Here is a 20,108-nt window from a genome sequence, read left to right on the forward strand (position 1 = left end):
CAAAACTTTTAAGAGATCTGATTGTTTGCTTAAAAAATACTTTGCTCAAATGACACTTAGTTGGCTACCCATCTCGTTCCTTTCGGTTAGCATGGAATACTCGTCTAGATTCCACAATGATTCTTTAGTTGTGGGCACTACATCACTGCACTCCCTCTCTTGCTTTTGGTCCACTTCATCTTTATAAGTCACCTTGATTTTGCACCTGTGTTTTTTATCAGTTTATTTATTTAAATATTTAGCAAACTCCATGACAGGGGTTATAGCAGCACACAAGTAGCCTACAAATACATGCTGGGCTGGGCATGCCCTGAACTCATAAAGTGAAGTGAGCACTACTGGAGCAAAATTGGAGAGGGCGAGAAGGCCGGCGCTCCAGCCTTTGGGAAACTCGCTCCGCACTCAAGTCAAATTGGGCATGCTCCGCTCACATACTTTGCTCACGATCTCTGTCTCTTCCTGGTGGATGGACAGAGCAATGGAATCAACTGGACAGCTCTCTGAGCCATAACAATATACATAGATGAGCCAAGAAAACTGTCATTTGCTATTCTGTTAGATTTTCTTATTTTAATCTAAAACTAAATCACTAGAATGGCACCAGGATAGATTGAATATTTATTCAAGGATTTAGCAGGCTATTACACACTCCAAAAAAGCAATAACTCTTACTGTTTGCCCTATAGAAGATCAATTCATTAATTAACTGTAGGTTGTGATTACCTTACTGTTAATCTTATGGCCAGCATAGCCCTTAGTGTGCCAAAACATTCCTGGGTCACGTAGACACACTAAGCTGAGCAGTTCTCTGAATGGTGTAACTCATGCTATTGATATAGCTTTTAGTCTGGAGCTGAAATGAGATTCAATTCACCTGGTGTCTAGAATCTCTCTGGGTGATGGAGAGCAAATTACAAATGATGAATGTTTTTGATACCTATGCCCTGGGTATGGGATTCCAAAAAATGTAATACCTGTGTAATAAAGAAATTAACTCTGAGCCCCAAGGTTCAATCCATATTATCATTTACAATGTGTCCTCTCCCTCTCCTATGAGGGCGCATCGAACAGCAGTTCACTGATCATCCATTGTTGAAGTGATTCTAGAGTCAGAGATGACCATACATCAGGTAGCACAACCCTTCCAATTATCCTCCCCCTAACACATGAGCATGCCAACCTCACCACAATGGCATATTTTGCTTTGGCAAGTTTGGAAAAGACACCCAAATAAACTTGTTGGCACCGCCAAACTGGCATGAACAAAACAAAACCACAGGCATCACCAACATGAGACCCAAACTACTCTCAGTTTAAACTCAGTTTATTTTGTTTATTCTCAATTGCTTTGGTTGAAAACAATGTTTGCCTGTCAGCCAAGTTTGTGCTGTATTCCAGCCTCAGAGATGGAACAGTGGAAACAGGAGTCTGGGTACTGCCTTCCCTGCGGTGTTGTTAACTCTTTATCATGTGTTATTGTATCTGAGTTTGAGGCCAGAAGCCTACAATACAAACACACGGGAGAAAATATGCTTTGGTCTGAATAATCACAAAACATAAAAGTTGATTAGGTTGCATTGAGAAAGTTTATCTACTTTTTACACAAGGCTTGGACTAGTTCCTGTTGGCCATATTGTAGGTTTTCAAATTCTCAAACCAAATATCTTCTACTTTCTGAGCCTGAGTGTTGGGAGGGGATGTAGGAGGGAAGGAGTGGGGATAGAGGAGTCATCACATCACCAGCTAGCCAGCAGCTAGGTGGACCAGACGGGCCAGGAAACCAGTGTCCAGACCCCAGCACAGGCTCTCTCTCCAAGGGGAGTAGTGCCAGGAGCACATGCCAGCAGGCCAGAGAGCCAAACGGGTGTTAGTGTCCATCCTCCCAACTCTCTCTGTGAGAGTGTTTCTGTGCAACATGTCAATATCGCAGAGGCATTGGCCAACCCTAATGCTAGGTTCTGAATGGCAGATGGATTGGCATGGTAGTGGGAATGACAGGACATGTTTGTGTGTCCCTTTGAGTCTAATATGTTCGGTGGGTGAAGAGACACAAGTAGCTTTAAAATGTTATTAAGTGGTAATTTACCCCTGAATCTTACCCAAATTGTAAGGGATTTGTTTGCCGAATGTAAGCTTTGGTGATAAAGCAGATGGAGTATGTTTGCAATTCACAGCAATAGTCACTAATAGGCTGTGTTTAGACCACTTTAAAAAAGTATTTGTTGTTTCAACTTATTATTTCCAGTCATAAAGTTGCATGGACTCTTTCAAGCTCGATCAACTTAGCTTACACAAAATGTACTAATAAAATATAAAATAATTGTATTTATTGGTCCCATACACAGTATAGCAGGTGTTGTGGTGGCTGCAGCAAAATGCTTATGCTCCTAGTACCTATCAATCAATAAAGTGAAAAAGGAAAGGTCAACAAGCACACAATAATACAAAATAAAAAATTCATCAAAAGTTTAGTACAGCAGCAGATATATCAATAGTATGTAAACAATATTAAAATGACGAGTCTTCAATGGCTATGTGCATTCTGTAGGACAGCAGTCCCTAAGGTGGTGCAGGGTAGAGTACCCGATGGTAGCCGGCTAGTGACAGTGACTGAGGAGCAGCGTACTGGGTAGAGGGCAGGGTAATAGGCGGAGGCCGTCGAGTGGTGGCTGTTTAACAGTGTGATGGCCTGGGGATAGAAGCTGTTTGTCACTCGGTCCCAGCTTTGATGCACCTGTACTGTCTCCATCTTCTAGATGGTAGTGGGGGTCAACAGGCCATGGCTTAGGTCCTTGATGATCTCCTTGGCCTTTCTGTGACACCAGCTGCTGTAGATGTCCTGGAGGGCACCACCCTCTGAAGAGGCCTGTGGTTGCGGACGGTGCAATTGCTGCACCAGGTGATGATACAGCCTGACAGGTTGCTCTCTATGGTTGCTCTCAACCTGACGGGTTGCTCTCAATCTGTAGAAGTTTGTGAGGGCCTTAGGGGCCAAGCCAAATCCTGAGGTTGAAGAGGCGCTGTTGTGCCTTCTTCACCACACTGTCGGTGTGAAGGGACCATTTCAGGTCGTCAATGATGTGCATGCCGAGTAACTTGAAGCTTTTGACCCTTTCCACTGCAGAGTAAACTGCCTCCTACTCAGTCCCAGATGCTAATATAAGCATATCATTAGTAGATTTGGATAGAAAACACTCTAAAGTTTGTTTGAATGATGTCTGTGAGTATAACAGAACTCATATGGCAGGCGAAAACCTGAGAAAAATCCAACCAGGAAGTGGGAAATGTGAGGTTTGTAGATTTTCAAAGCTTGGCCTATTGAATACAGTGTCTATGGGGTCAAATTGTACCTCCTAAGACTTCCAATAGATGTCAACCGTCTTCTACTATAAAGGAGGGGGAATGAGGGCTCTTTGAGTCAGTGCTCTGGCAGAGTGTCACAGAGTTAGCTCTCGTTCCATGGCTTTTCTACAGACAATGGAATTCTCCGGTTGGAACATTATTGACCATTCATGCTAAAAACATCCTAAAGATTGATTCTATACAACGTTTGATATGTTTCTACGACCAGTAATCTAACTTTTTTTTCGTCCGACCTTTCCGCTGGAAGCATGCGCGTTTCGATTTGTTTACCAAACACCCTAACAAGAGGAGGAATATGGACATAAATGATTAACTTTATTGAACAAATCAAACATTTATTGTGGAACTTGGATTCCTGGGAGTGCATTCTGATGAAGATCATCAAAGGTAAGTGAATATTTATAATGCTATTTCTGACTAATGTTGACTGTGCAACATGGCGGATATTTATTTTGGCTGGTTTGCATGGTATGCTTTTCCCGTTTAAAAAAAAATTGAAATTTGACACAGCAGTTGCATTAAGGAGAAGTATATCTAAAGTTCCATGCATAACAGTTGTATTTTCATCAACGTTTATAATGAGTTTTTCTGTAAATTGATGTGGCTCTCTGCAAAATCACTGCATGTTTTGGAAGCAAAACATTACTGAACATAACACGCCAATGTAACATTAGATTTTTGGATATAAATATGCACTTTATCGAACAAAACATACATGTATTGTGTCATCTGATGAAGATCATCAAAAGTTAGTGATTCATTTTATCTCTATTTGTGCTTTTTGTGACTCCTCTCTTTGGCTGAAAAAATGGCTGGGATTTTCTTGTGGAGCTTTCGCTATAAAGCATTTTTGAAATCAGACATTGTGGCTAGATTAACGAGAATTTTATCTTTAAAATGGTGCCTAATACTTTTATGTTTGAGAAATTCGATTTATGAGATTTCTGTTGATTTGTATTTGGCGCCCTGCAATTTCATTGGCTGTTGACTCTAGCGGAACCCCGTTCCCAGACAGGTTAACCACTAGGCTACCTGCCGCCCAGTACAGTGTTGTTCCCTGAGAGCCGTGTCGGTGTCGGTTTGTGGGGGAATGTGCACGGCAGTGACTATAATGGAAAAAAATGATATTGAGGGGTAATGTGGTCTGCATTTGATGGTGAGGTATTCCAGATCGGGACAATAAAAGGATGAGTTTCTGTACGTTACCCCAATCACACCATGAGTTTTCATGAGACATACAGCTCCACTTCTGTGTTTCCCGGTGAGTTTGTTGTTCCTGTCCGCGCAAAGAATGGAGAACCCCGCTGGTTGTATGGACGGGGACAATATATCCAGAGAGCGACACAATTCCGTAAAACAGAGTATGTTAGTCCTTTATGTCGCTCTGAAAGGAGATCCTCACCCTGAGTTCATCTATTTTATTTTCCAGGGACTGAACGTTAGAGAGTAATATACTCAGAAGCGGTGAGTGATATGCCTGCTTCCCGAGTCTGACTAAGACCCCACTTCTCCGGCGGTGACATTTTGGAGTATCCCCGGGATGAATGGGGCTGACTCGGGCAGTTCAAACAAAGGAAAATTTCTGGTAAGGCCTTGTAAAATTGCTCATCAACCATACGGGAGCTGCCATCGGCGTCCCTTATGTAGGTAAGTGACCGTTGATCTAATATCCAAAAGTTATTTTCAGCTGTAGGTAATAGTACTAGAAATGTTCTGAGCAAATAATGTAAGAAATAACACAACAATAAAAATAATAATGCAAAGTTGGCTAGGAGCTTGAAGCAGGGCGACCATGTCTGTTGGCCCCATTTGACAGTATAACCTACAATTTTCCTAGTCAATTTTAGTTATAACTTTAAATGTAGAGTTTTCCAAATTTACTTTGACTAATAAAAGAAAGTCAAGTCAACTTTACAGTTTCAGTACAACCTGCTATTTATAGTTGAATCAATTAATGTTTTGGTAGATAACTTCACATTTTCAATTAATCTAATTTACTATCAATTTAAATAGACTATACCTGCAAATACAGTACCAGTCAATAGTTTGGACACACCTACTCATTCAAGGGTTTTTCTTTATTTTTAGTATTTGTTTTTACATTGTAGAATAACAGTGAAGACATCAAATTAACACATTTGGAATCATGTAGTACACAAAGTGACAAACAAATCCAAATATATTTTATATTTTATATTCTTCAAATAGCCCCCCTTTTCCTTGATGACAGCTTTGCATACTCTTGGCATTCTCTCAACCAGCTTCATGATGTAGTCACCTGGAATGCATGTCAATTAACAGGTGTGCTCGTTAAAAGTTCATTAGTGGAATTTCTTTCCCTCTTAATGCATTTGAGCCAATCAGTTGTGTTGTGACAAGATAGGGGTGGTATACAGAAGATATCCCTATTTGGTAAAAGACCAAGTCCATATTGTGGCAAGAATAGCTCAAATAAGAGAAATGACAGTAAGACATGGAGGTTATTCAATCTGGAAAATGTCAAGAACTTTGAAAGTTTCTTCAAGTGCAGATGCGTTATTTCATAGTTGTGATGACTTCACTATTATTCTACAATATAGAACATAGTAAAAATAAAGAAAAACCATTGAATCAGTAAGTCTGTCCAAACTTTTGACTGGTAGTGTATGTAAATGTGATTTCATATATATATATATATATATATATATATATATTACACACATTTGCAAACATTTCTAAAAACCTGTTTTTTCTTTTTCATTATGGGATATTGTGTGTAGATTGATGAGGGAAAACAACAATTTAATCAATTTTAGAATAAGCATGTAACGTAACAAGATTTGGAAAAAGTCAAGGGGTCTGAATACTTTCCGAATGCACTGTAGATGATGCCTGTACGATGTTTGACTGATTGTTGTTAGTGTCTCAACTCAATTTGAGTGGTCCACAATGTGTTCTTTATAACATATATATATATTGTATTATTGCATCATTGTGGAGTAACATTAAATACATTTTTCTAACTCTACTTTAATGCACTAACTGTAGTCATTCTGGATAAAAACATCTGCTAAATGACCATTTTGTAAATGTTCAAATTAAACATTTTCTAAGCTTGCAAGGCATTATTCTAATGAGCTACGCCCCCCAATACATAAGTTGAAGTCCTCTGAACTTGACATTGCTGTTCTGTTGTTTTTAGAGGATTTTAGTTTTTGGTTGTGTATTTCTAAGTTGAGTAAACACATTGTATTCATTGATTCAAATTAGTTCCTAAGTCTAGACAATTAGACAAGTTTAAGTCATCTTAACTTGACATTTGTGACCCCTTCACAGGAGAGCCATTTGAACTTAAACTTTTTTTTATATCAAAATGTCTATTTGAGTTGGTCAGTATGTCTAGTAAATCTTGTCTAACACAGCTTTAAAAAAAAATTATAGTGTAGTAAAACTGCATAAGTGTTACTTTCCACATTCTAGAGGACAAAGTTTTTGAAATCAGTGGAATTTGAGTATGACAGCTAAGGAGTTGGAGAAAACACCTGTCTCGGGATTACATCTTCAAACTAAAGGCAACCATGGCATCCGACAGGAGACACATCAATCTATGAATGATGTATATGGGTAAGATAGTCTAGCTAGCTACATTTACAGATATTACACATGCCTAATTTTGAAATAAAATGGCTTCATTTCAAGTTAGTGTACTGTTTCGCGTATGAACTTATTATTCGTATCTCAGAGCCATTTGCTTGGCTAGCTATAGCCTACTGTTAGGTAGCTAACATTGAACCTGGTTGGTTAGCTACCTGCAGATTCATGCACAGTAGTAACATCATGAGTTGGGATTATGTAGCTGGCTAGCTACATGTCTTAACAAAAGTCTCCACTATGCAAGTAACCATTTCGGGTGTGTTCATAAATTCAGTCTGGCCCGCTACTCCAATTTCAGAGCACTCGTCAGTGTGCCAGAGTCCAGAATAACTGATGAATTTATGAACGCTCAACACCTGTTTAATATGGCCGGTGTCAGTAAGCATTGGCAAAAAGCATCATGAAGTTGTTGCCAGCAGCACAGTTAGTCACCAACACTCTGGATAACATGACAACAGCCTAACCAGCTCTGCTAGGGTGAGTAAAATGGTCAGAGTGGGGTGTTTTCTCATTTGTGTCTGGAAGTAGCTAGCAAGCTAGTCAGTCAATGTTAACCAGTTAGCTTGGGTGCTTGACTGCCATTGTTTGACTGCCAATCTCTAGGTTTCTTCCTAGATTTCTGCCTTTCTAGGGAGTTTTTCCTAGCCACTGTGCTTCTTCATCTACATTGCTTGCTATTTGGGGTTTTAGGCTGGGTTTCTGTATAGCACTTTGTGACATTGGCTGATGTAAAAAGGGCTTCATAAATATATTTGATTGATTGTGAGGTCAGACCATTCGGATCAACCCTACTCATCGACCAGAGCGTCCAGTGTGCGCTCTGAATGCTCCGAGAGTGAAATGTTCTGAATTTACAAATGGACAATCTGACAGCACAGTTGCAGGCACCAACGCTCTAGATAATATGACAACCTAACCAGCTCTGCTAGGGCGAGTAATGTCCATTGAGATTTTCTCTCATTTGTGTTTGGACGTAGCAAGTTAGCTTGGGTGCTTGACTGCTGTTAGTACAGAATGCTCGGATCAACCCTTAAAGAGATGGGTGGGGTTAAAGCTTAAGAGGATGTGAAAGTTGCTGAATGGGTGTAGATAAAGAACAGCTCTCCAGTAGTAGTACCAAAACATTTTTAAATCCATTTCCTCAAAAGCGAATTCACAAGTTTATCAACTTTCAAAGCAGAATTACTTCCCCATTGTTCCTTAACTGTAGTGTATGATATACCATTTTGTACCTCTGAGTCTCTACCTTTTTCCAATGTAAAAAACACAATTTCAATTTTTGCTACATTAGACCGATTTGAGCCAGTCAGTCACATTTTTAGTCAACAAAATGTTGCTTCAATCTTTGACTTCATGACTGTACTTCTAAGTTGAGTAAACACATTGTTTTTTTTCTTGTTTTTTTTTCTCAGTGAGTCAACTTAACATTTTCCTAATTTTGTTGACTTGGCTTGATAAGATGAGACATTTTGACTGAATCTCAGTAACTTTTATACAGTGCACAGGCAGACCAATTTCACTAATTGGTCTTTTGAGCAATCAGATCAGATCTTTGGCCAATACTTGGGCTGAATTGGGCTGCCTAAACGCAGCAAGACACTTTAAGACTCATGTCGAGCCTTGGCTGAGTTTGTGAGGTGTTACCTGGAAGGCACAGAAAGCTGTGCCACGGTTCTGTCATCAGTCATGAGCTTTAGAGTTTGGTTTGTTTCCCAGTGGCGTCACAGCAGGCTGAGGTGGTTGGAATAAGAAAGACCACAATCCCAAGTGTTTCACACAGCATGGACTTCTCCAGAAATACAACCAGAGAGTTCCCTGCACAGAGGGACACCACTCATGTTAATCCCGGAGTTCCCCTATTATTCTATGGTGCTCTATGCCAAAAACTAAGTAATACTGCACACGCCCACATACACAAACACTGACACACACACACAAACATGCACGTATACACTGACAAGCAAATACCAACAATTTTAGAGGGCTAATTTTCCTCCACACCCAAAAACATCTGTGGGCAGCTGGTGGAGCAACTATCTGACTCTCTTTCTTTCTCTGTAGTGATCAAACTGGTGGATGAAGTGTTATAGGGCCCTGCACTACCAAACAGCAGGAAGCTAAACTGAAAGGTCAACAGACTTATTAGTACAGTTGCTTCTGAAATGGGAGTCACTAATACATCTCTGACACATGCACACACAACTAGTGTAGTAGTGGTGACCCCCCCTTTATCACCATTCCTTAGGTTGATAAACTGCCTCCTGTGTACTGATGCTTGACAATGTCAGTATTTATGCCCAACAAAATAAAATAAGCGAAGACATTTGTGGCTGCCCTCCAGGTATCCTAGGCTACACATGGTTTGTTGCGGAGGAGAGCGTGTGTTCCTGCAGCATGTGTAATGACATCCCTATGCGTAGGAGGAGGAGAAGAAGTGAAATTACATGATGTAAGAAATGGTCATGTAGGGAAAAGAGAAATGGAAAGAAAAAACTGACAGCTCTGGCATTGCAATTCTTATGAGTTTGGAGATTATGGTCAGTTCTGTGGAAGCGCAAAATTCATACAATTTATGGTGCCATTCCATCAAGCTCCGAGCTCGACCTTGCTATACCACTCATTCTGAAGAAATATGTTGCGCAACAACAGCACCCTTAGAAGACAGGATTTCCTGTATTTGCTTGCTGTTCTCTCAGTTTTTGTATATGACAATGATATGTGAGGATGGAAGTAGGGGTTGTGGGGACATTGCAAGGAGGGACAAGATTATATGTACTTTATAGTGCATTAATGTACAGGGATCGGAAACATATCTTTATGCACAACCCAACCCCCTGAGACACACACATATGCCAAGTGGTGGGAAGCAATCACAGTGCAGCAATTATAGGTGGTTAAGTGCCTAGTTTAGATGCACAACAGCAGGTGATATAATTTAGGATAATGCCAGCAACCCTCTGCAATAAATCTTCTGAGCTAGGATTCTAACCAGCAACCCTCGAGTTGCTGGCCCGCTTTTTTTAGTCACTAGGCTACTTGATGCCACAATATCACCGGTCACACACTTCCACAAACAACTGCAGCAGCCCATCACCATGACAACCAGACCACTTCCATCCAAGGACCCCTCAACAGTATTACGTATTGCATCTCCAAAATATACCACCGGGTTGTCTCTCATGAGTGGGGAAATTAATGAAAATGTTCTGATTATTGGGTATTCATCTCTGTTTCTGTATCTCTCTCATCCTACTCTCCTGCACCATTTCTCCCTCTCTCTCTCTGTGTGTGTGTGTGTGCTGTGCAGTGACTAAATAGGTGCATGACATACCATTACTTCCAGTGGAGGCTGCTGAGGGGAGGATGGCTCATTATAATGGCTGGAACGGAGTAAATGGAATGGCATCAAACACATGGTTTACATGTCTTTGATGTATTTTATACCTTTCCACTCATTCTGCTCCAGCCATTACCACAAGCCTGTCCTCCCCAATTGAGGTACGGGCCAACCTCCTGTGCACTACTCAACTGATTGTTGTGAAATAAGGAGGCGTTTCAAACTCACCTGAATCACTATCTTCAATAAGACAGGTGACACGATTGTGGTGCATATCTTCTCCCTTTGGGGCCCATGGTACTTCTGGCCCATGGTGAAGAGCATCGGAGAGGCCAGGAGGAACGAAGCCACCCACATCCCGCTGATCAGCTTCTTGGTGCGGCTGCGCGACATGATGCTCTTCGCCTTGAAAGGATGGCAAATTGCCATATAACGCTCCACGCTGAGGCTGGCGATATTGAATGCTGTGGCATAAGAGCAAGCATCCCGAATGAAATAGTAACCTTTACAAACGACTCCTCCGAACGCCCAAGGGTGATGGACCCAGATGAAGTTATAGAGTTCAACGGGCATACTAAGGACAAGTATGAGCAGGTCGGAGACGGCGAGACTCGCTAGGTGGTAGTGGACAGTGCTTTGGAGATTTTGTAGTGACTTCTTGGTCAGCAGGGTGTACAGCGTAACGGAGTTTCCTAAGCAACCGACCGCAAAGAGCGCGATATAGATCACAGTGACCAGGACTTTCGAGTAGATGTTAGTGTTCACGTCCAATGAGTCCTCCTCATAGAACCCCGATCCGTTGTCAAACAGAGAGTAGTTCACCAGACGCAGAGAGTAGTTGTTTCCCTGAGTCAGAAGTTTCTGAGCCAACGCGCGTAAATCTAGAAAGTCGCGCCCTGTCAGTGTAAAATTACCCTCCATATTGTGTAATGTAAATAATTGACACTTAGAATCACTTGTTAAAGACTGCAAAATATAAAAATCCTGTTGAGAAAACACATGTAGCGTTAGTGAGGGAAGTGAGTTTGCGCGTAAAAGCAGCAAAACGAGAGTACGGATTAGAGCCCTGGAGGCAAGTTGTGATGATTTTATATCTGGCACAGGAGGAGGCGTGCTTTGACTCGAAACCTTGTACGATGACGCAGTGGCATTCAGTAAAAAAAATGTTTTTGTTGATATATGCATTGATATTTCACCTTGAATACCTAAAGTAGACTTGATCATTATTAAAGGATTCTTTCCATTAATGGCTTTATGTCTATAAATGTTGACTGAAATATCATTGGCTATTGGACTAATACATTTTGGGGAAAAAAATTGACATTGAAATGACTGAATGAAAATGACAAGTGATCTCTGGATTTTGATATGTAATAGTTTTAGAAAACTAGAGTGCTTGGGTGTGCTTAACTACTCTTTGTATCAGAGACAGCCAGACTGTGTGTGTGTGTGTGTGTGTGTGTGCGCACCCAAGAGAAAGATTCATGATGAATGGTTACTGTAACTCACATCTGTATGGCGAGCAGCAGAGCAGAGGATAATGCCTAATCAATGTGAAATATACAGCAGCAAAAAAAGAAAATGTAAACAAAAATGTAATCAACTAAGCAGACAATGATTGCATGCATTAGTTTATAGAGGGCTCTTTGTACAGCCTTATTGCTAATGGGATATAGAAGCACCTAAATCTTTTTGAATGGATTTTGTGTTGGAGAAGGTGCCGACTCCCTCTCCTCCTACATCTTTCTACACAGTGCCCCATGGAGAAGATTTAAGCTACCACATCCTTAGAAGCTTTCCACTGGGGACAGATGTCAATTTAGTGTCTATGGTAACAATGGCGCCGGAGAAGAAGGCTGACGTTTTACGTGTCCCTAACCAATTGTGTTTTCTGTTCATTTATTTGCAACGTATTTCTTTACTTATTTGGTACATAATGTTGCCGCTACTGTCTCTTATGACCGAAAACAACTTCTGGACATCAGGACTACGATTACTCCCCACGGACTGGCAGAATCCTTGTTTTCCTTTAACAAGTCTGACGAGCCCGACGCGAACGATATACTGCTTTCTCGGGAACAGGCCCAGATCCCTGTGATTTGCATGAAGAGGAGGTGGAGAAAAAGGGGCCAGAGGGCGGGCTACCTTCTGGGAATTTGTAGGCGATCGAATAAACCTCCCTTCCATTCTGCTATCAAACGTGCAAGCTTTGGAGAATAAAATAGATTACCTTCGCGGAAGATTAAACTACCAATGGGACATTCAAAACTGTAATATCTTATGCTTCACAGCATCGTGGCTGAGCGACGACACTATCAACATACAGCTGGCTGGTTTTACGCTGTATCGGCAGGATAGAACAGCGGCGTCTGGTAAGACAAGGGACGGCCTATGTATTTTTGTAACTAACAGCTGGTGCACAATATCAAAGGAAGTCTCAAGCTATTGCTCGCCTGAGGTAGAGTATCTCATGATAAGCTGTAGACCACACTATCTACCTAGAGAGTTTCTGTATTTTTCGTAGCTGTTTTACATAACACCACAGACGGAGGCTGGCACTAAGACAGAATTGAATGAGCTGTATTCCGCCAAAAGCAAACAGGAAAACGCTCATCCAGAGGTGATGCTCCTAGTGGATCGAGACTTTAATGCAGGGAAACTTAAATCAGTTTTACCTAATTTCTATCAGCGTGTTAAATGTGCAACCAGAGGGAAAATAATTCTAAACCACATTTACTCCACACCTGTAACGGCATTCTTCGTTTGTCGCACGAAAGTTGGACCGAAATACAGCGTGGTGGTTACTCATGTTTTTTAATGAATGAATCAAATGACGATTACAAAATACAAAACGGAACGTGAAACCTAATTACAGCCTATCTGGTGAAACTACACAGAGACAGGAACAATCACCCACGAAATACACAGTGAAACCCAGGCTACCTAAATACGGTTCCCCATCAGAGACAACAAGAATCACCTGACTCTGATTGAGAACCGCCTCAGGCAGCCAAACCTAAACTAAACACACCCCTAATCAACCACAATCCCAATGCCTACAAAAACCCCAATACAACAACACAATAACATAAACCCATGTCTCGCCCTGGCCTGACCAACTAATTATCTAAAACACAAAATACTAAGACCAAAGCGTGACAACACCCAGATGTGTAGAAAGCTCTCCCTCGCCCTCCATTTGGCAAATCTGACCATAATTCTATCCTCCTGATTCCTACTTACAAGCAAAAATTAAAGCAGGATGGACCAGTGACTAGATCAATAAAAAAGTGTTCAGATGAAGCTGATGCTTAGCACAGACTGGAATATGTTCTGGGATTCCTCTAATGGCATCGATTAGTCCCCCCCCCCCACAGTGACCGTACATACAAATCCATGGCTTCTGGTTGTGGTTACAGGCAACATCCGCACTGAGCTAAAGGCTAGAGCTGCGATTTTCAAGGAGCAGGACTCTAACCCAGACACTTATAAGAAATCCCACTATGCTCCCCGACAAACCATCAAACAGGCAAAGCATCAATACAGGACTAAGATCGAATCATACTACACCGGCTTTGACGTTCGTCGGATGTGGCAGGGCTTGCAAACCATTACAGACTACAAAAGGAAGCACAGCCGAGAGCTGTCCAGTGACACAAGACTACCAGACGAGCTAAACTACTTCTATGCTCGCTTCGAGGCAAAGAACACTGAAACATGCTTGAGAGCACAAGCTGTTGCAGAAGACTGTGTGATCACGCTGTGACGACCCTCCCACTCTGTCTGCCAATATCTGGGGCGGCAGGGTAGCCTAGTGTTTAGATTGTTGGACTAGTAACCGAAAGATTGCAAGTTCAAATCCCTGAGCTGACAAGGTACAAATCAGTCATTCTACCCCTGAACAGGCAGTTAACCCACTGTTCCTAGGCCGTCATTGAAAATAAGAATTTGTTCTTAACTGACTTGCCCAGTTAAATAAAGGTAACAAAATATATGTTGCTTTCTCTTTGCTCTTATTTTCCTTAATAGGATGTCAGTGGGCGGAGCCCAAGTCTTTGTGCGGACTTGCGGTGGGTAATTACGCACTGTAGCCCGCTGGCAAGGAAAAAAACACCCAGCACGCTGGCAGATTCCCCAAAGCCATGGATGTGCCCCCGAGACAATTGTTCAGTCCACAGACACCACACAAAAATAACAAACAAAATTACCATGTCCAACGTATTCCAAAATGAAACACGTCGCTAAGCCTAACAGGGGAAAAAGAAAAGCTATAGCTCCAGGTAGCAAGTGTCAGTACCCTACCCAAATCTCCCACTGAGGTACACAGACGATTGTATTCACCTCAGACCAATGTCCCAACAGCGAGTAGAGAAAGAGCTTCCAGCCTGGGCAGGGGCCTGGAAACTAACCAATGTACTCTCTCCAACGCAGCACAGAACAAGCTATCCACCACAATGGCAAGTTTACCAAACAAACAAAGGCAACTAACACTGGGCCTACCAAACATTACAACTCAAAAGCTGTAACAAAAGATGAAAACAAAGTACCTTTGGATTGAACAATTCAGAGACACTGGATGTTTTAGACAGCCTTCGCGCTCACCTACATGTTGATGGGAGGGAAGAGATGGTTGGTTTGATTTCAAGGTTTGTTTTCTGATACACCTACACGTACAAACTTAATACAACACGATATTGACGTTGGGGATGCTGAGCCCATTCGTCAGTGGTTCTATAGAGTTTCTTCAGAGAAACTGCTTTGTCTGGATGCTGAGGTCAGGTACATGCTGGAGAGTGAGATAGCCAAACCTTCTTTCTCCAGTTGGGCTTCTCACTGTATCTTGGTCAGTAAACCGGATGGGACAAACAGATTTTGTACAGACTAAGGTAAGGTAAACAGTGTCACTAAAACAGATTAATTTCCTCTTCATCGGATGGAGGACTGCGTTGATCAAGTCGGAGAAGCTAAGTTAGTAAGAAAATTTGGCAGATGCCACTGACGAGTAGGGCACGTGAAATCTCTGGTCTGTACTCATATTCGGTTCTGAGTTTCGGCCTTTGTAATGCACCTGACACTTTTCAGCGACTAATGAACAGGGTTGTCTCCAGTCTGGCCGGGTGCACTGTTGATGATCTGGACGATGTAGATACTTGGGAGGAACATCTGTCCGTATTCAAGCCTTGTTCGACAGCCTGTTCGACCAGTGGGCGGAGCCGGGAGGGTTGTTAGCGAAATGGGACACACCTGGGATCGGGTGTGTCCTGGGATAAATACACCTCTCCCCCATTCATTGAGACTCTCTCCATGCAGACACACTGTTAGAGTTTGGTTGTGACATTTTTGTTGCCGTTTTGTTTGTTTGCTTTGACACCTTTCAACACCCCTCACTATCACATCTATGCACGCAACCACTCACTTACACTGTTGATTACTGACTACACACACCATTGTTAATTGTATTTAGTTTGACCAACTGGCAAGTGTGTTCACTGACATTTTCAACCTCTACCTGTCCGAGTCTGTAATACCAACATGTTTTAAGCAGACCACCATAATGCCTGTGCCCAAGAACACTAAGGTAACCTGCCTAAATGATTACCGACCCGTAGCACTCATGTCTGTAGCCATGAAGTGCTTTGAAAGGCTGGTCATGGTGTTAAGGGTAGGTAACAACACATCCACCATGCTGATCCTCAACACAGGGGCCCCTCAGGGGTGCGTGCTCAGTCACCTCCTGTACTCCCTGTTCACTCATGACTACACAGCCAGGCACGACTCCAACAGCATCATTAAGTTTGGAAATGACACAACAGTGGTAGGCCTTATCACCGACAATGACGAGACAGCCTGTAGGGAGGAGGTCAAAGACCTGGACAACAACCTCTCCCTCAACGTGATCAAGACAAAGGAGATGATTGTGGACTACAGGAGAAAGAGGACCGAACACGCCCCCATTCTCATCGACAGGGCTGCAGTGGAGCAGGTTGAGAACTCCAAGTTTCTTGGTGTCCACATCACCAACAAACTAACATGATCCAAGCACACCAAGACAATCATGAAGCGGGCACGACAAAATATATTCCCCCTCAGGAGACTGAAAAGATTTGGCATGGGTCCTCATAAGATTCTACCGCTGCACCATTGAGAGCATTTGACTGGTTGCATCACTGCCTGGTATGGCAACTGCTTGGCCTCCGACCGCAAGGCACTACAGAGGGTAGTGCGAAAGGCCCAGTACATCATTGGGGCCTAGCTTCCTGCCATCCAGGACCTCTATACCAGGCGGTGTCAGAGGAAGGCCCTAAAAATTGTCAGACTCCAGCCACCCTAGTCATAGACTGTTCTCTCTTACCACACGGCAAGCGGTACCGGAGCACCAAGTCTAGGTCCAAGAGGCTTCAAAACAGCTTCTACCCCCAAGCCATAAGACTCCCGAACATCTAATCAAATGGTTATCCAGACTATTTGCATACCTCCTCCCCCTCTTTTACACCGCTGCTACCGCATAGTCACTTTAATAACTCTACCTCAACTAACCTATGCTCCCGCACATTGACTCTGTATCTGTACCCCCCTGTATGTAGTCTCGCTATTGCTATTTTACTGCTACTCTTATTTCTTATTCTTATCCATATTTGTTTCAACTGCATTGTTGGTTAGGGCCTCGTAAGTAAGCATTTCAAGGTAAGGTCTACTTACACCTGTTGTATTCGATGTATTGACGAATACAATTTTCTTTGATATTCCACGTCGGTTCAACATAATTTAATTGAAATGACATGTAAACAACGTTGATTCAAGCAGTGTGTGCCCAGTGGGTTGTGTGTAGATTGTAGCTCTCTCTACAGGATACATTTGTGTTTTATTTTAAGGGGGGGGGCTTTGATGAAATGAGAATGTTTCATTAAAGAAAGACCAAAAGTGTCTCTCTCTCTCTCTCTCTCTCTCTCTCTCTCTCTCAGCCATTCTGAACGATGCGGCGGAGCAGGAGGAGCAACCCAGGGTGTGGAAAAAAAACGTACAAATTTGCCATTTGGAGCAACTTAAAAATGTATCCCTTCGAGAAACGTGGATAAAAGTCAGAATCTAAATTCAAATTGGTAAAACCATGAGATCTTGTTGCAAAATTGATGATGACATAGGTGGGAAGAAGTCGGCGCTGGTATGTTCCACACATGTTGTTACAGGTGCATAACACACACACTCTCCCCACAGTGTGCAGAGGTTAAAAGAAAAACTCTTTCACAGCTGGAAACCGTAAACGGTAGATTGCACATAGTGAGTCGCCAGGTGATGATGACCCAAACTCAAAGAAAAGAAAAGAATGTCGCTAAGCCTCTGAAAGGCAATGGGATGTCGTATCTGCTGCTTTAGGGCCCACTGAGGCAGGCAAGTCTGACGTTGCACACAGTTCACCTCAGACACATCTCCACAAGTTGTTTTTAATACAACATTTAAAAAAGATAATTCTCAGAATCCATCCTTGTTTATCTGCTTCAGTGCGCAGTGAGCTATATTGTGTGGATTCAACACTGTAGCATTCATTGTGTGCTGGCTCTCAGCTGGATGGATGCTTGGCGTAATTTTAACATTGACACATTTGTCAAACTGAGAAGTTCTCGCTATCTGTCAATGAGGGATTCTTATCTTATACCCCTGTAAACTGACATTTGTCTGCTGAGGGAGATGGGGGTCTTTCTTGACTCACTCGCTGTCCTCAGGCCAGGCTAATCAAAGGGCCTGGCTACGCTGGAGGGCTGCTCTGCTCTGTCTGCAGGCTCCAGTCCCAGTCTGTCACAACCACCTATATTAATATTTACCAGTGTACTTATCTACAATATAGCCTCTCTTCAGAGCCAGAAGAGCCCTGCTTAACAGCTATTCATGGCTCAATGCTTTTGTGGATGAGAAAGACAGATCTTGATCTAATTAGCCTAGATGTAATAATTGTATGGTTAGTCACATCTATATTAGGTTTTGATTGGCCAATGCTTGCTAAAGTGAGTTTTTCACCCACCTCTTTTCTCATTCAATACTTCATGTTCCTGAATGAAATTTGGTACCTCAGCTGAGAACTCTGTTACCTAAATGGTCGCCAGATGGAGGCACGATCCGTTTACTTGCAAAAGGGGGGTTGAAATATTAGCATTATCCCACAGGTGAGATCTCAGGAGACATTTAAGAAATTCCATGCATTTGTCAACAGTGACACTCGAATAACAGAAAAAGATTAAAAATCAGAAGTGCCATCCATTTCAATATCTGAGAAAGGTGTTGTTGATGATATTAAAACATATGTACTCTGCTATCTTTTCCATTAAAAAATGAAGGGAAGCTGACAAATGACATTTGGAAAGGAAAATGATAATGGCTAATAATGCATTTTTGTTGTAAGGAGAAGCAGAACAAGACAGACAGAATTAGGATTACAAGTCAAAGTGAAAATGTAGCATGTCTTGATTGCATATCTACACTACTAGTCAAAAGTTTGGACACACCTACTCATTCAAGGGTTTTTCTTTATTTTTTACTATTTTCTGCATTGTAGCATAATAGTGAAGACATCAAAACTATGAAATAACACATGAAATCCTGTAGTAACCAAAAAAGTGTTGATGAGCCTTGATGACATATTTGGAATGTGTAAGAACCGACGCTGGAGTAGAGAAGCAGGTACGGAGAGTGAACATTTAATATTGCACAGACAAGGAACAGGACAAGAACAGCGTTAGAACCGGGTAACACAATGACAAACAACAATTATGTTGAAGCGGGGAACAACCTCGGGAACAGACAGATATGGGGGAGGAAATGAAAGCAGGTGATTGATTCCAGGTGAGTCCAATGAATCGCTGATGTGCGTGACGAGAGAAACAGGTACGTAATAATGATGGTATTAGGAGTGCGTATTGCTGGGCAGCCTGGCGCCCTCGAGTGCCAGGGAGGGAGAGCGAGGGGCAGGCGTGACAGAATGAGTAGGTGTGGCCAAACCTTTGACTGGTACTATATACAGTACATATATATATGTGTGTTTTAAAAAAAAAGCCATCAGGGTATGTTATAGTATGATGGTTATCTTAGCATTGTTACATGAAAGAGTGGTGCGAATATCATGCATGAACTGAATTTCATGTTTCAGGAAGAAGAGTCCACACAACACCTGTGTACTGGGTCTGCTGGTCAGTCAACTGAGATTACGATACACAGATGGAGAGCGGAGCATGGCAGGTTATGAAGGGGAGTAGTCCAATAAAGACATGGACTGACTATAACAGTTCTACGTCTTACAATTTTCACAAGGATTTTGATGCATATAGCCATGGCTAATAAACTACACTGACTCCTCAAATGCAGCTGCAAATTGGTATTGGACTGAAAGACAGAGGCATATGTCGTCAGAAACCTCAGACAGCAAAGAAACGAAGGCAGCTTCACCAGAGACAGGTATGTTTATAAATGTAAACCAATCCATACATTTAAAAACTGTACAAGTACAAAGTTGACACTTATTCCCCAGATTTTAGAGTGTGCTATTTCAGCTTTGATAATCAAGTTTGTTGATTAATTTCACAAGCTCTGGCCAGTTGGTCAAAAGAACTCTCTGCTGAGGAGAAGCAGTGATTTGCGGGGGCAACTGAAGGCATGGTGTTATGACCCAGAGGACCCTGATGCATTTTTTATAACCTCCCCACACTGGCGCTCCCCTGAGTTTGAGGACTTTATTAGGGCCAAGCAAGCTTATGGGCAGAAAAAGCGCAGTCAGAACAAAAACCGG

General features: G+C 42.2%; 1 protein-coding gene across 1 annotated transcript in view; it reads right to left on the bottom strand.

Moving 5' to 3' along the window:
* LOC135504436 (neurotensin receptor type 1-like) overlaps positions 1-11,409 on the bottom strand; it is a 50,528-nt gene extending 39,119 nt beyond the window's left edge. Inside the window, exon 1 of the mRNA XM_064923040.1 lies at positions 10,562-11,409. Coding sequence (XP_064779112.1) covers positions 10,562-11,254 — 693 coding nt within the window. The 5' untranslated portion in view covers positions 11,255-11,409. The remainder of the gene's footprint in view (positions 1-10,561) is intronic.
* Between the last annotated feature and the right edge of the window lie 8,699 nt (positions 11,410-20,108).

The sequence above is a fragment of the Oncorhynchus masou genome, chromosome 18 (genome assembly GCF_036934945.1).
Source record: "Oncorhynchus masou masou isolate Uvic2021 chromosome 18, UVic_Omas_1.1, whole genome shotgun sequence".
In the NCBI taxonomy this organism is placed as follows: Eukaryota; Metazoa; Chordata; class Actinopteri; order Salmoniformes; family Salmonidae; genus Oncorhynchus; species Oncorhynchus masou.